Source organism: Lepisma saccharinum, chromosome 7 (assembly GCF_977018435.1).
Source record: "Lepisma saccharinum chromosome 7, izLepSacc3.1, whole genome shotgun sequence".
In the NCBI taxonomy this organism is placed as follows: Eukaryota; Metazoa; Arthropoda; class Insecta; order Zygentoma; family Lepismatidae; genus Lepisma; species Lepisma saccharinum.
Genome location: NC_139235.1, coordinates 28,850,100 through 28,867,646, shown reverse-complemented (window position 1 = coordinate 28,867,646; position 17,547 = coordinate 28,850,100). Strand labels below are relative to the sequence as shown.

The 17,547-nt window shown below is 40.3% G+C and overlaps 1 protein-coding gene across 2 annotated transcripts in view; it reads left to right on the top strand.

Annotated features, from left to right (window-relative positions):
- LOC145989785 (basal body-orientation factor 1-like) overlaps positions 1-17,339 on the top strand; it is a 31,432-nt gene extending 14,093 nt beyond the window's left edge. The window contains exons 7-9 of one of the 2 annotated variants that reach the window (XM_083125118.1): positions 10,692-10,963; positions 13,881-14,024; positions 16,067-17,339. In XM_083125118.1, coding sequence (XP_082981244.1) covers positions 10,692-10,963; positions 13,881-14,024; positions 16,067-16,343 — 693 coding nt within the window. In that variant the 3' untranslated portion in view covers positions 16,344-17,339. The remainder of the gene's footprint in view (positions 1-10,691; positions 10,964-13,880; positions 14,025-16,066) is intronic. The other variant, XM_083125119.1, reaches the window with a different exon arrangement.
- The last annotated feature ends 208 nt before the right edge of the window (positions 17,340-17,547 follow it).

The window sequence follows — 17,547 nt, the reverse complement described above, 5'->3', positions numbered from 1 at the left end:
GGGGCATACCCCTCCCCCCTTATGGCCCAGTATTCCTAAAAAAATAGGACGTCAATAACAGGAAAAGATTGCAAAATGATGAATGAGTACTAAAAGAAAAGTACACGTAACCCCCACCCCCATTCGAAAATAAAAGACGATTTGATTTGACCACTAATCCAGAGATCCTGGGTTCGAATCTCGGCTTGGCCATGAGTATTCTTTGTGCGTGTCCCTTCATCAATTTTATCGTATCATCTTCGCGATTAGCCAAAAGTGGAAAAAAAGCGAAGTAAAATAAACCAAATCAAGCAATCGATCAATGATTTGATTTGATTTTTGTTACTTAGCGTAGCTTTTTTCTCACATTTGGTTAATTGCGAAGATGATTCGATAAAATTAATGAAGGGACAAACACAAAGAACACCCATGCCCAGGTCGGGGTTCGAACCCGGAACTCCTGGTGTCGTAGCGCGCTGTAATATCCATTCCCCAAACGGTTGGTTGATTTGGTGTTTTAAGTCCACTTTATGCACAGAAACAAAACAGGTAACAAAACACAAAAATATTTATTTGGCTTTTCGAGTTCTGAGATTCATTTTTCTTTCCAAATTATTTCATAATTCACTGCAGAGTACGTACAACACATAGGAACAAGAATGCACGCTCATTACGGGTTTGAATCCCGGCCTGGATTGTTCATATAAGGCCCCTTCATCAATTTCATCATATCATCACTCATCCTCATTTTCGCGATAACCAAATGTGGCAGAAAAGCGAAGTAAAATAAACCAAACCAACAACAATATGAACGCGCGTTCTCTTGCTCAAAGAATTACATCCGTTGGAGGCCAAGAGATTAGTATATTTAAATAAAACACTACTAAAACGAGAGCGAGAGAGAGCCTGAGCAAATATTTGTAATTTAATTATTATATATTCCATATTTGAAAAAAAGAAAAGAAAGAAAAGCATAACATTATTGTCTGCACATAACACGTTCCCATTTCATAAATAATAAAAATGCATTTCATATTATACATACATCTAGTACAACGTATAAAACGTTGTGGTGTAAATACAGAGAACATAAGTACTGCAGAAAATTTCCCCGTAAATTCTTTAGAGGATTTACAAAGAAATCGAAGGGAAACCAATCCCCTATCTGTTCTATAGGAGATAGACTAGGTGGACCTGAAAGCACGTGCTTTCAACCACTGCAGCGATCTTAACTTTTCCTTCGGGCGTACGTTTCTATACCTGGAACTGGCAAGGCGGAGGAAGAGTCAGCTAGGCCAGCTTTGCCCGCGGATCGCACCGAGGGACGAGAAACACGTGAAAAATGAAGTGTTGCATATGAACTGTGTCTTCAACAAGACAATAAATATTGTGATTTGAAAATAATTAGAGATGCGAGATTGATTGATCTATCTCTGCTAGACTAGCTACTCCTCAGTGCACGTCACATGACAAATTATAAGGTGCGCTATGTCCCCACGGGTTCCTATAAGTTTGTGCCACTGAAAGCATCCACCTATACAATTCCAGTTCCTCTAGAAAAACAAATCCTGTGTACGCCAGTGCTGCAATGCGTCGTGTCTGTAATGTTCGGCATATTCTTATTGAATGTACCGATTTTGCTATCCTCATGTATATTTTAAATCTTCCCGTCTATCCCTGTTGGGAGATGACGACAGCGTTTTAACAAATGTTTCTAGCTTTTTGAGAAGAGCTGGTCTCTTGCACTGCCTGTGAGGAAGTCTTTAGTGCATTTATTCTTACCTTTTAATGTGTCGTGTTTCTTCTGTGCATCCCTTTATAAATTTGCACATTAAACTTTTCTGTAGGGGCTTTTTACGCCCTTTTTTTACTCTTATACTCTGTCTCAACTATCTCTGGAGCAAGGCCGTGCATAGCAGCACAGAAGGGGAGAAAATCGAGTGGGCAGAGCGAAGCAGTACACGCTGCTGTGAAGGCTGGTAACTGCAGTCGCTTCCCCCGTCCCCACGCAATCCCATTCCCTCTCACCAAGGACGTATTTGGGGGGTCTAGGGGGTTCGGACCCCCGAAAGACTTACTAATTACTAGAATTAAATAATGAAAATAATAAAATAACTGAAATTAAATAATGAAAATATACTTGTTCTTTAATCGGTTATTTATTTCAGCTGAACTTATTGGAAGGCAAGGATTATATTGGGATCATACGACTTTGAATGACAGTGGCAAAGAAGATTTATGCAAGATCTGTTACTACTTATAATAATAATAATATGCATAAAATACGTATTACCAGGAACTTTACTTTTCGTCAACGGATCTAACAACCTTTTTTTTATATTTAATAAATATTCAATTCTTTATCTATTTGACATTAATTTCCTTGCCAGGGAACTTTTTCTTTGTACAAATTTTGCCGGCTAGATAATGAATACGTGTTTCTTTATCAGTATTCTAATACCGTTATTTTATCTACTCGTGTAATAAAAGTATAATATTAATTAATTTGAATATTTTAATTAATTTAATATAATAATTATTCTTGTTTAAACATTATTATTATTATTTTGAGACACTTTGTTCGGATCCACACCCGAAATACATTTCTAGATACGTGCCCGCCTCTTACGTGTTTATTGGTGGAGTCGTGTCCCGTCACTACTTGCGCAGTCACGTATCTAGAAATATGTTTCGGAGGGGGTCCGTACCAAGTGTTTCAGGAATAGTAGTAGTAGTAATAATAATAGTAATAATAATAATAATAATAATAATAGTAATATAATAATGGTAATAATAATAATAATGTTTAAATTAAAATAATTAAATTAAATCAAATTAATACTAATTACAATACATAAATTAATATTATATTATTATTACACGAATAGGTAAAAAAACTGTATAAGAATAGAGACATAACAGCGCATATTCATTACGTAGCTTACCTGTAGTTAAGATCGGAATAATTTACATAAAAACAAGTGCCCTGGCAATGAAATTAATGTCAAATAGATGAATAATTGAATATTTATCGAATAACAAAAATGATGTTACATGTAGTTGGAGAAAAGTAAGTTTCTGATTAATATCTTATGCATATTATTTTGAGTAGTAGTGTACATAAATCTTCTTTGTAATGTCATTCAAAGCCGTATGATCCAAATATAATCCTTGTCTTCCGATAAGTTCAGAGGCAATTATACCACAATGGCTAAACGAATATATTTTTTTATATTATATTATATATTAATTTAAGTACTTGATAAGTCTTTCGGGTCCGGACCCCCTGGATCCCCCTAAATACGCCCTTGAGTATAGGTAAGAATTCCAGATAAGGGGCAATTTCCCCGCATACATTGAAGGGTGCAAAATGGTCTTGTGTACCGAAGCACCCAACAATTTTAGTTAATTAAATCATTCATTCGCAGCAGTAGAATGAGAAGGAGTCTGTGGAGCATGCCAACGAAAACGAGTCCTCTTAGCAAGTGGTGACTCACTCGTAAGGGCTCGACCAATGAAGACGTGAGAGGGAAAGGAATTGCATGGAGAGGGCAACGCAAAGCTACCCGCCGTCTGCAACAGCGCGCACTGCTTCACTGCGCCCAGTTATAACTACCGTTATGCGCGACGTTGCTCCACAGACTCCTGGGACAGGCTGTAGGTTCTTGAAGACGAGACAGACATCTGTGAAAAGCAGGAGAAAAGAGACATAATGTCCAAGAGTCTCGGTCTGGTTCGACTTACTATTCATACGTACATACCAACAAGATATCCCAGCGATTATTTATGGATAAGTCACATGCTTATCAAATGGAAATATCAAATTGACTCATTAGTGTCAATTGTGAACACTTTGCAGCTTGGTTGCATAGATTCAGAAAAATTTGACTTTTTTATTTGGCGTCGCTTCTCTGCAACTCCAGGCTAATCGCGACGATGATGGAAATGATGAAGGGACACTCACAAAGAACACCCATGCCCAGGCAGGGATTCGAACCCGGGACTCCTAGCTTTTTGATTGATTGAGTTGATGTTTTAAGTCCACTATATGCACAGTATGGCTAATCGGGACTGGACCTACAGTGGGATCCGTACCACTATGTGCCTCCACCGGATATTGAACCCGGGACTCCTTGATTTCAAGGCGACGACGCTACCACTGCGCCATCGGGGAGGCCCTAGGGACTCCTGACGTCATAGCGCGCTACGCTAATCACTCCGGCGTCAATGGTAAACAGCTCCCAAGTTTTGGGAACGAAGGGGAGTTTTATTATCTTAATCCCATTATAATATTACCACACCTTAAAAGGTATTATGATCTTCGATTACAAAGACATTTTTCATTAGTTAGTCCTTCAAGATATTTTTTCAAGTGTTGTTCCTAAAATACGTTGCTACCCATCGGCTAACACACTCGTGCACAAAAATAATCTTACTTGTTTAACATAAAATGTCAGAGGTGATTTTGTAAATGCCATTGAAACGAATATGTATTCATTCGAATGTATTGGAAATGAAAACACACATAAATGTGAGACATTGCATTCCAGGATGAAACCTTTAACACATTTAACAAGATAGAAATGTTATACAAAAATTATACAATTGTTCTACAGTTACAGTTTTATAAATTAAAATAAAACTTTATAATATATGCAGTGTTATATAATTACAAAGTGTAAGACTAACAAGGGAGGTTATCTAAGTGTCCCCCTCCGATTTTCATGAAACTTGGCAGGTGTATAAAGGGACCCAAAGGAAGAAATACGTGTTTCTTTGTTTCGGCTAAAAAACTGTTTTAGGGGGCAAACCCCCTCAAATGTCTAAATGAGGACAAATTTAAGTGGGCATTTGACCACTGTGTCCCCCTCCGATTTTCATGAAACTTCGCAGGTGTATAGAGGGGCCCAAAGGAAGAAATACGTGTTTGTTGTTTCGGAAAAAAAAAAAACTATTTTAGGGAGCAAAACCACCTCAAATGTCAAGATGAGGACAAATTGACGTGGGGATCTGACCCTGTGTCCCCCTCAGATTTCCATGAAATTTGGCAGGTGTATAGAGGGGCCCTATGCCCCCTGTTTCTTCCTATGCCATATTTACGTGGTTTCGGTGTCAGATCCCCACTTCAATTTCTACTCATCTTGACATTTGAGGGGGGTTTACCCCTTAAAACCGTTTATTAGCTGAAACACAAAAACACGTACTTCTTCCTTTGGGCCCCTCCATACAACCTGCCAAATTTCATGGAAATCGGAGTGGCACACAGGGGTCAGATCCCCGCGTCAATTTGTCTTCATCTTAACATTTGAGGGGGGTTTGCCCCCTAAAACCATTTTTTTTAAGCTGAAACAAAAACACGTACTTCTTCCTTTGGCCCCTCCATACACCTGCCAAGTTTCATGCAAATCGGAGGGAGAGACTTAGACCTCCCTTGTAAGTGTATTAATTACAAATCGCGCTCGTGGGCACACACTATATATAGGTATATACAGGGTGTTTCTAAGGGTCGTTTACAACGCTTGGGAGGTGATTCCTCACACGAAAACAAGCAAAAAGTCTAAGTTACATTTTTTACGACTGAGGCTTCGTTTCCGAGATAGGGAGCCTCGCAAAAGGTGACAAAGTGAACGTCACACCTAACTGGGACGAATACTATCACATATAGAGAGGCGGTTCCAAGGGAATCATAAAGGAATCGTATGTGCTCAGTCCGGAAGTCACTATGAAAAGTTCACTGCACGCACGCGCAATGGAGTCCTCAAAGGAATTGGGGATTTCCATCAAAAAGAATGCATGGAAAAGGTATGTAACGCAGCAAGAAGGACCGTGACAATGAGAAATGCGTTAAAGACAACACACCCCGACCTCAAACATCAAAACATGAGCACGGAACACAAAATCCGAAAAGGTGAGCACGGTTGCATACCCCAGTTACACGCGAGGAATGAACGAATCATGTCATGTGGCATACGAGAGACACATTACTACACCAGGAGGAGGAAAAGAAAAACACAATATCAGATGATTACGACAACGTGTATTTTTACACGCGACAACTACGTAATATCCTCCCCCCCCCCCACACACACTCACAACAAACAACAAATGCTACAATGTCTTACGCACAGACAGTGTGTGTCACTGTACAACATTTGAAGATGTCACTTTCACCACACAAAGGGGGTGGGGAGCAATACCAAGAGTGTTCTCACTTGGATTTGCCGAGGGCGATAATCACGGACGGTTTTAAAAATGTCTGCCGTTCACGTCTACGCAGAGATGACAGTGACGAATCAAGGATTGTCGACTACGAGCAAACAAGTCAGGTGTATCTGCTACCGTCGCGGCGGCGACGTTGATGCGAGCAACGAGGTCCTCAGCTGATGTGACAGGTGTGTCTTATACGAGGGTTTTCATTTCACCCCAGAAGAAAAAATCTAGAGGGTTGAGATCTGGCGACCTCGGTGGCCAAAGACAGGCTCATCCCTACCAATGAACCTATTGCGAAACTCGTCATGCAGAAAATGTCGTACATTACGATCGAAATGAGCTGGTGCCCCATCGTGTTGGTACCACATTTATTGCCACAGTGCCAAAGGTACGGTCTCCAACAGTTCAGGCAGAACCTCACTAAGAAATGCATGATACATGCGACCATTCAGGCGAACAGGGAGAATGTATGATCCAATTAAATGATCGTGTACTATCTCGCACCACACATTCACTGAAAACCTGTGATGTTGATGGGCCACAAAAAGTGCATGTGGGTTGCCAAAGTCCCACACATGACTGTTTCTACTATTGAAGACATCCATCCTGGTGAAAATGGCTTCATCTGTCCACAATACCTTTGCCCCGAAGTGAGGGTTTGTGTCCAGCTGATGCAACAACCATTGGCAAAACTCCATACGAGGGTGAAAGTCATGAAGTAACAGTTCTTGTACTTTCTGCAGTTTAAAAGGGTGCATTCCTTCCTCTGATAACACTCGCCAAACATTCACATGAGACGTCTTTCGTGCCCAAGCGAGCACGCGCGTACTGGTGCCAGGATGTTCTGCGACCCCTGTTAACACATCTTCTGCAAACTGATGTGTGCGTACACTTCGGGGTCTTCCAACTTCTTGCCGCGGTGGAAACACTGACCCTGTTTCACGCAGTCGACTGTCCACTACCTGAAAGAAGGCGTGAGACGGTAAACGTCTATGTGGAAAGCGTTCTCCATAAAGACACCTTGCCTCATGGCTATTACCACGTGCCTCCCCATACATGAGATGCATGTCTGCTAGCTGCTGGGTCGTATACGCAGCCATCTGTGTAATAGGGAGCTGGAACTGCAAAGTATCTTTTTTGTTTAACACTGGCACACTGCACAAATTGGCCTATCACCGTACGAACACCACAGACCAATTGTTGTGATATTTGACTTGCCCACTCCACCACGTCAACTTCTTCCAATACAACATACTACAGTAGTACTCTTCAATGCGTATGGCAACCTAGAGCGAACTGCTGATCATATCCCAGCACTTGCAACACGACTGGGACGACTGCCGGAGAGAACCAACCCTTCGAGCTCCTCTCGCGGGTACAGCAGTCATGAAGGTCAAGCGTAGACTACGAGAGCCAGACTTGCCTGCGCAACTGGTCACTTTTACGTCACAGTGATCGCTTGCGAACACTCTTGGTATTGCTCCCCACCCCCTTTGTGTGGTGAAAGTGACATCTTCAGTTGGCGTAAAGTGACACGCACGGTCTGTGTGTAAGATATTGTAGCATTTGTTGTTTGTTGTGTGTGTGTGTGGGGGGGGGGGGGATTACGTAGTTGTCGCGTGTAAAAATACACGTTGTCGTAATCATCTGATATTGTGTTTTTCTTTCCCTCCTCCTGGCGGAGTAATGTGTCTCTAGTATGCCACATGACATGATTCGTTCATTCCTCGCGTGTAACTGGGGTATGCAACCGTGCTCACCTTTTCGGATTTTGTGTTCCGTGCTCATGTTTTGATGTTTGAGGTCGGGGTGTGTTGTCTTTAACGCATTTCTCATTGTCACGGTCCTTCTTGCTGCGTTACATACCTTTTCCATGCATTCTTTTTGATGGAAATCCCCAATTCCATTGAGGACTCCATTGCGCATGCGTGCAGTGAACTTTTCATAGTGACTTCCGGACTGAGCACATACGATTCCTTTATGATTCCCTTGGAACCGCCTCTCTATATGTGATAGTATTCGTCCCAGTTAGGTGTGACGATCACTTTGTCACCTTTTGCGAGGCTCCTATCTCGGAAACGAAGCCTCAGTCGTAAAAATGGAACTTAGACCTTTTGCTTGTTTTCGTGTGAGGAATCACCTCCCAAGCGTTGTAAACGACCTTTAGAAACACCCTGTATATATATATATACACGAGGGTCACTATTTATATTTTGAGCCTTGACAACACTGATTGAAGTTAGGTGCGATTTGACGTTTGCACGGAATCGTCTGGCATTATTGACCATAACGTACTTCAAATGTTTTGTCAATAGCTTCATTTGTGTTGTTTATGTTGCCTTGGAGATTGCGCGACAACAATAAAATGGAATTAACTCGTGAACATTTTTGTGCGATGATTTTTTACGTTTTTCGACGTGGATTATCAAGACAAGAGTGCATCGATCAACTTACTTCCACATTTGGCGATGAAGCCCCATCCTTTGCCACTGTGAAACGCTGGTATAACGAATTTAATCGTGGCCGCCATTCGCTCACCGACGAGATTCGCGAAGGTCGTCCAAAATCAGTTTTTGTTCAAGAAAACATTGATGATGTGCAAAACCTAATACTGCAAGATCGTCATGTGACATACTGTGAGATTGAGGCAACCATAGGCATTAGTTCCACCAGCATATATAAAATATTACATGATCATTTAGCTGTGTGAAAGGTATGTTCTCGTTGGATCCCACACAATTTGACAAAAACTCAAAAAGACACTCGCGTCAATTGGTGCAAACAAATGCTCAATAAATACAATCGTGGTGCTTCAAAAGACGTATATAAGATTGTAACAGGTGACGAATCATGGATATATGCATATGAGCCGGAACGTAAACAGCAGTCGACTGTATGGGTGTTTCAAGATGAACCCAATCCAACAAAAGTTGTTCGCGCTCGAAGCACATCGAAACAAATGGTCGCCTGTTTTTTCGGGAAAACTGGTCATGTGGCCACTGTGCATTTAGAGGAACGTAGAACGGTCAACTCTGAATGGTACACAACAATTTGTTTGCCAAAGGTCTTCGGTCAAATAAGGAAAACATCTCGTCTAACAACCGACTTTATGAACAGTCAAAAAATCGAATTGATGGGTCATCCACCGTACAGTCCTGATTTGGCACCCAATGACTTCTTCTTGTTCCCGAATGTCAAGAATAAATTGCGTGGACGATTTTCGTCGGCGGAAGACGCCGTTGATACGTTCAAAAACCATATTATGGAGGTGTCTCAAGAAGATTGGAAAAACTGCTTTGACAAATGGTTCGAACGAATGCAAAAGTGTATTGACCATAAAGGAGAATACTTTGAAAAACAATAAAGCAGTTTTCAATGCCAAATTCCTGTTTTTTTCATTGTTAGGCTCAAAATATAAATAGTGACCCTCGTATATATATATATATATATATATATATATATATGTGTGTGTGTGTGTGTGTGTGTGTGTGTATTAGCAGGTAACAATATGTTATAAACACATTCTTACTTTCCAAAGAAGCGCTCATGTGGGATGCCAAAACGGATCCGGATCCGAAAGTCCAGGATCCGGATCCCGCCATCCCTAGTTGACACACGTGCAGAGGGTTGAAGAAGTCTCAGCGAGGAACATTTCCACCATGAGCCGAGAACAAAGTGGTAGCGGGCGGGGTTAGCCCATAAGAAACCGTGCCCGTCTTCGCCTGGCCCGACGAGGGAACTTTCGCAGTGTTGACACAGTTGCCACCTTCAGAGAAAAGTCGCTAAATACGACTGATTTGTAAGACGGGAAGTAATTTCTGCCTACTTTTGGAGAAACGAACCTAGTATTTTTCCAAAGTTAAATGAACATTTTTGATAATAGATAGATGCACCAAGAGCGCCATCCAGACTTTTTTTAAAATATAAAAGTAAAAAGTCCTATGATGATGCGAGTTTCCTTTTGCATTTCGACAATTTCTTTTCATAACAAAGATATTTTCGACATCCAGTTAGAATACGTGTGCATGGGGGAGGAAAAGGTGATAGTTGTTTTTCCTTTCCTCTAGCAATTGTTATATTTTTAGGGAAGTGTCCTGTAGTGTATAAAAATAGGTTAGTGAGTGAAGATGAATCGGATTAGTACGTTATTACTTAAACACACATTGTTTTCCACGTTACCAAACGAGGATAAACATTTTGGCCAGTGGTGCAACCTCAAGGAGGGGGCGGGAAGGGGGGCATTGCGGAGGTTGTTTTTTTCGATTTCTTGATCACGTTGGCACTGCCCTTCATATTTGCCGCCGGCCACCACTGTACGGACCTGTCCTGATCATGTGAAACTATGAAGTACTTATATGACTGTAATAAGCTCACTGAAGTAATGGTCAAATTACATAAATTAATATTAACGATACGATAGTAGAAAGTATTCGCATTGTAGCAGAACGGTAATGAGTAAGGTATACCCCTGCCTTGAAATGTACTTCACTTACCTTCCTCAGCTCGAAAAGGAGAAGCAGGATTTGATGCGCAACTTCCGAGAGAGGATGATGGGAGTGGAAAGCGAGAAGCTCCACCTGGCGAGGAAGGTGGACGACGAGACGGAAGTGAACCGTGCCGAGCTCCAACGTCTATCGAGGGCGCTGCAGCTCAAGGAGCACGAGATGAAGAAGATGCGTGGGTTGGCACGAGACATTTTGGACCAGCGGAGCGAGCTAGAGAAGTTCCTCATGAACGCCATCGAGCACGTCAAGAAGCAAATTGGACTCGCGAGGTAAGTTCGTTTTTCTTCTAATTTACATTTCTCAACATCATCAACAACTTTATTGGAGGCTATTATGCCCAGCATACTTTTTAAAATTTCTGTTAATATTGTTAGTGTCGGTCATGGTCGAATACACACAGGTGAGTCGATGAGGACAGTTCGTGTGTGTTCGGGAACTTCCCGCGCTATTAGTTTGTGACGAAGGTTGTTTTGAAATTATGAGACAAGGTTTACCTTTTTAACAAAACTGGCCATAAAAAGGGGGCAACCAGTGGCGTGCCCAGGATTTTCAAAAGGGAGGGGTTATGTATACCATTTCTGGTAGTCAGCCCTCATTTCGCCATCTTTTCCTACCTTTCATGTTCTTTTTTTTTTAGGAGTATTGAGCCAGGGAGGGGGTTATAACCCCCACCAATCCCCCCTTGGGCACGCCACTGGGGGCAACAGGAATGTATCGGAAGATCACGTGCTAAACCTGTCTCTTATTAAAAATATAGAGAAGAATATTTGTAGTGAAAATTATTATTTAGACTTGAAAGGCAAGTTGTGAAATCTAAAAAAGTTGAAGTATTTTTCATGTACATACACATACTGAAATCACACTCTACGAAAGATTTATTCAAGTAAAAAAATTTGGGTGTGTCAGCACTTAGGCTATTTGCACCTGTAACACTCAATCTAAAACAGTGTCATAATCCCCCTCCTTACTAGGCATGTCGATAGTGGCGTGCCCAGTGGGGAAGGTTGGTGGGGGTCATAACCCACCTTTTGGTCCAGAATTCATAATAAAAGAATGTCAAACGCAAGGAAGGATGACAAAATGAGAGCTGACTACTAAAAAAATATACGTAACCTCCCTGCTTTCGAAAATCTTGGGCACACGACATGTCAGTAGTACTCAAAGCATTATATGAATAGATAGATACTGAGAGAGTGCATGGCAATGGTCTGTTGTCTGGTGGGGTGGTTATTTCAAGTGGGGGACTTTTCCAATACTGATCCTGCATGAATAAGCTCTAGGGTTCACCCAGGTTATAATGAATGGGCACCTGGTACCCGGAGGCAACTGCTGGAGGATAATGTCAGCAGGAGTGTGGTACTGATCACATCACCTCCAGTGCTCAAAGCTGGGGTGATGCTTGCTCAAGTTTGGGGATAGGAGGGGAATGCTCGTATGAATCAACATGGAGACAATGCAGTAGGTGGGGGACTTTTGATTATTATTGATCACCTCCACTCTGCTCATGGCATGTTACAAAATATACATTTCCCCCAACAAAATGCTTGCATTTATTTGAATTTCAAGTTATCAGGTTGAAAGTCCTTCTGAAAATTCTGTCTACGGTTTTCAGTAGAACAATGAGTGTTTTGGAACATCTACTGTTTTCAGATTTTCAAACAAATATAAATAAAAATTGTTAATCGGGAGGAATGGAAAGTTCGGTTTACAATTCTACCATGTTAAGCCAAACGCACTTCATACCATATTAAATATAATATTGAAGACAATATTTTCACTTGTAGTCCATCTACATCAGGGGCGTTTATTCAAGGCTATCTGCGAAGTACAGACTCAGTAACCAAAACCACAGAAAAAATATATATCAGAAGTGTGCATAAAATTGTTCATTTCAATAAGATCAACCTGATTTCTTACGAGTTGGCACCTTGATTTCTTAGGAGTTGGAAACCTTGCCTACTTTCTTTGAATGTGTGAGGCAGCTGGCGGGCAGCTCTCCAGGGGATGACGGGTAAACATGACAGAGCTATCTTAAGGATCACCCGATCAGTGTTGTAAACCAATTTTTCCCAACATGTAATTTCCCTAGGAACGGGGAATCGTGGAGACAAACTGTTACAGGAGAGGGAACAGGGTTGTATATGGCGGGAAAATTCCCTCTGAATTTACTTAACAGTCTGAGTCAATGTTGCAAATCAATTTTTCCCAGAAACGGAGAATTTTGAAGCCAAATTATCGCAGGCAAGGGGAAAGTGTGTCATATGACAGGGGCAAGAACATCATTGAACACTTGCAGAAGAGTTGAAAAAGAGGTCGTTGACCTTCAAACAACTAGAGTACAGGAGGAGAAAATTGTTGACTGGCCAGGCATGACAAGGAACAGTTCTAGTCTAGATCGCGTCCAGTGGTCTTTAAGTGTTCCTTGGTGTGTGGAATTTATTTATGGGCAGCATGTGAATACAGTAGTGAGTGGATTGTATTTTTGTGAATGATATGTGCTGTGTTGTGTAGTGAACTGAAATGAGGGACATACTTAATAAGCTGTCAATTTGGCTTATGTATGACGATAAGCTCCAAATCATAGTGGATTTTTCTTTTATGTCCACTTTATGCACAGATAAGCTAATGAGGATCAGACCTACAGTTAAAGTGGTATCCGAACCACCATGTATCGAACCTGGGACCCCTTAGTTTCAAGGCAATGATGTTACCACTGTGCCAACAAGGAGGTCCCGAACTTCAAATCGTGAAAATAGGTAGGTAGATGTTCCATATTTATTCTCGTATATAGACCTACATAAATATTTCAAAATATGCAAATAAGAATAAAATTATTTCCTTACTGACATGGTGTACATTTCCATATTTTATTTATGAGATATATATTTTTAATCAGAATGTCACATCACTTCAACCCCCCCCCCCCACCCCAATTTTCGTCCATTCGAACACTATGATATGGTGTGATAGCCCACATTTTTAACCCAGTATACGCCACTGCCTACTGCACATGTACTGTAGCTGTACATTAGACCTACTAAATGTGTTCAGTAGAAGACCATTGGGTATCTGGATTTTCGAGAGCACACTAGGATACAATTGATATCAGTAGTTTTTGTCCACTGTAAACAGTAGAAATTTCCAGCAGGGAGAACCAAAATTAGTGTACGTTTTCCAAACTTATAGGAAGAATGCACTGAACGAAACTGATAAAGCCATCTACAGTGTGTTAATAAGTCCAATACGTACACCTGGAAAAGCTTGTGAATTAGGAGACCTTTTAATTGCTAAAGCTAACAAGGATGATCAACTAAAACTGGTATATAAATGGTAAGTAGATTCCCAAGGCACATTATAAGAACAAAGACAGAGTATTGACATATGAATGTAAAAATGCTGTATTAATACAAGTAATATTGAGAGAGAGAGAGAAAGGATGCTTGAAAATTATCACATTGGATGAAGTAGACGGTAAGACAAAATAAATTAAAAGGCAAAACATTTTTATGGATTGACGAATAAACTTTCACGAGATAAGAATAAGTCCAATAAAGAAGACTACATGAGGCCAATAGTCAAATTGTCATTCCATCATGACAGAAAGACCAAATATGAGATTATTGCATGCATATTATCTAATTTGCTTAATGGCGTGGAGCTATAATTGTTAGATATGTTGGGAGTGGTTACCACAGTATGCTACGATGCCAGAGCTTCCAGGTTCGAATCCTGGCCTGAGTGTGGATGTTCTTTGTGAATGTCCCTTTATCACATCATCATCACTCATCCTCATCACCATGATTATCTAAAAGTGCTTAATAATAAAAATTAAGCCAAAAATCAAACATCCAATATTCAAGAATGAAATCCTCATATATGCATTCACTTCGTTCAACAATTGCTACAAAGCAATCTGAAGTTGGAATAGGCCTGGAGAGAATAATATTACAAAAGTAACACATTAGATCTTATTCTGATGGTATATTTTAATGTACATTCACCTCGCTTAGTACAAGCACAATTCTCTTCTTTACACACCATTGCTACTTGGGGTGAGTGTGCAAGTGACTAGCCATAAAAGGTTGTGCATATCATGATAGTTGGAGCTGCAGTGGTCTAGTAGGTAGAACATCTGATGGCTACGTAGGAGAGCTGGGTTTGATTTCCAGGGTGGGTGATCTAAGGTTGGAACTTTCCTGAACTTGTCACTGCATAAAGCAGCTCTGGGGTTCACCTAGCCTCAAATAAATGGGTACCTGGGGACAACCCTGGGTGGTAGCCGGAGCATGGTGCTGATAACATTCCCTTAAAAAGTGGCTGAGATCGAGAATGTGAGGTGCCCTACCTCCACTTCTTCCTGTGGCATGGGCAACTTAATAATAATTAACCTTATACTATTATCATGATGTGTAAGTTCCCGTGCATATAGCACTGTGCCATGAAGGCAAATGTAAAATGTACAATGGAGAAAGTTCCAGGAAAAGAAACAAAACGTTGCCAAAAGAAGCAAAGCACTTTCAAAATAAGTTTAGTGTATTGTTTTGTAATATAGAGCAGTGGTTATGCAGCAGGTGAGCTAGCCTACTCTGAAATATTTACATATTAGCTCACTTACCTGTCCACCCAAACAGCCTACTTGAGGAACATTTTAAATGACAAATTATTTCAACATGATTGGAAGTTTAATAAAAGTCATGGAAGCACACACAGAGAGAAGAGGGAAAGAGAGAAAAAGAGATGGTGGAAGAGATTGTGAAAACAGATGAAAGTACTCGTAAATAAATTAAGATGAAAGAGATAGGAAAAGATGGGGAGAGAAAGAACTAAGATGAAGGGAAGGGAGAAGGAAATATATATATATATATTGTTATTTAGCATTGCTTTTCTGCCACTTTTGGCTAATAACGACGATGAGGATGAGTGATGATCTGGTGAAATTGATGAAGGGACACTCACAAAGAACACCCATGCTGGGATTCGAACCCGGGACTCCTGGCATCATAGTACACTGTGCAGAAGATATAGAGAAAAAGAAGACTGGGATAGGAAGAGAGGCAAAGAAACATGAGGAAAGGAAGATAGAAATAAATTTATATGAAAGAGCAATGAAAATAGGGAGAGAGAAGATAGAGATAGGAGAGAAATAAATAAGTGAAGAGAGAGAGAGAATAAATTAAAAGAGAATATTGGCAGAAATATTCATCAAAGCAGAGCCCTTTTGCTAATATTTTGTTTAGGCTTGAACTAAGCCAATACCACCACAGAAAAGAAATATGCCAATCCTACTCAACAGCACGATGCCATTTAAACCCAGTATAACCCATTACAATTTTTGACTGCAGTTGAATGAAATGATCTTAGTTTGATTTCAGGGTGAAGGAACACAAGGAGGTACAGTGGGAAGACTTGACATGGGAAATGAAGGAACAGGTTTTGCGCTACTTATTTATCCAGATGAACTTCAGTTACCCTGAGAAAAATAAACAGAACAAGTCTTTCTGCAGGAAAAGTACTTCTAAAGAACTTGCGCTTTCTGAAGGGACGGTGTCCAAAAGCGAAACCTCCATCAGCCCTATTCTGCCTCCTTCAACGACATTCTTAATCAACGCCCTCTATGAGAAGCAGCTTTCAACCTTGAACAAGTTTTAAATTCAGGAGAATTTATTGCAAAATTGTTGCTGGAGTTATTATAAATTACAAAAATTATGCTTATGTTAGGAAATGTTTTTAATTGCAATATTATTTTCTTTCTTTAAATCATAAATCGGAACTCTTTCAAGGGGTAGTAGCTTTATTGATTTAATTATTCAATTTTCTATTAGAGAAGGGTTGCCATGAGCCCATAGGTGCAACCAAAAAGCTTTTAAAGAGGGGGGAGGGAGGTGTTCTGCTGCTCTCAAACAGGGTGTCTACCAAAATTATTAACTTTCTCTTGATCTCCTTCAGTTTTTCTTAACCTTTATTTATGCAACCCCTAGTTACGTAAAGTTGGAAATTAGCAATTTAAGTTAATAAATATTTAATAAAAAAACACTTACCAAAAGGTCAGTTAAGATGAAAACTAATGCTGCATTTAAGAATTATACTTCCCTTATCTATTAATGCATCCTGGACTGCATTTGGCAGGTTAGCGAGGCCCTGGCATCTTGACTCGCACCAATATAATCTTATGTGGGGTTCGTGTTGTCATCCCTATGTATTTGCGATTACCCCTTCATCCATCTTATCTTCCCACCATCATTTATCCTTATCCTCAAAGCCAAAGGGGCAGAAAAAAGAAGTAAAACTAAATCAGTCATATCGATAGCAAAAATTCTTGGCCAAAAGTATAATTTCTTGACTTTCTGACCTACTTGTTCATTTCTTTACTTTTTCTTGACTTTAATGACTGGTAGACACCCTGTAAATGCATTTTGAATATTATGGGTAGGAAAGTCGAGGAAAATCATTATATTAAGAAGAAAATTAAGTCCAAAGGGGACTCGTTGACTCCCATAAACCTATAGTGCAGTTATGTACATGTCCTAATGCATGGTTTCCATCAAAGTTGGAGAAAACAAATTCCTTGACATTTTCCAAGTGTTGCAGGTAATTTAAAAATAAATTTTCAGACAATTCTGTAGTGCCTTAACAAGGTAATAAATTGCAGTTGGGTATTCAAGAGAGTAAAGTTTATTCAATATTGTTCTAAATAAATCAACAAAAGTGAACTATAGCTCAGGACATCAAGTTGATTGACCACTAATTTCAGACTTTGAGTTGAGTTGGTGTTTTAAGTCCACTTAGTAAGGCTAATCGGGACTAGGCCTACAGTTTAAAGTGGGATCCGAACCACTATGTGCATCTACCGGGT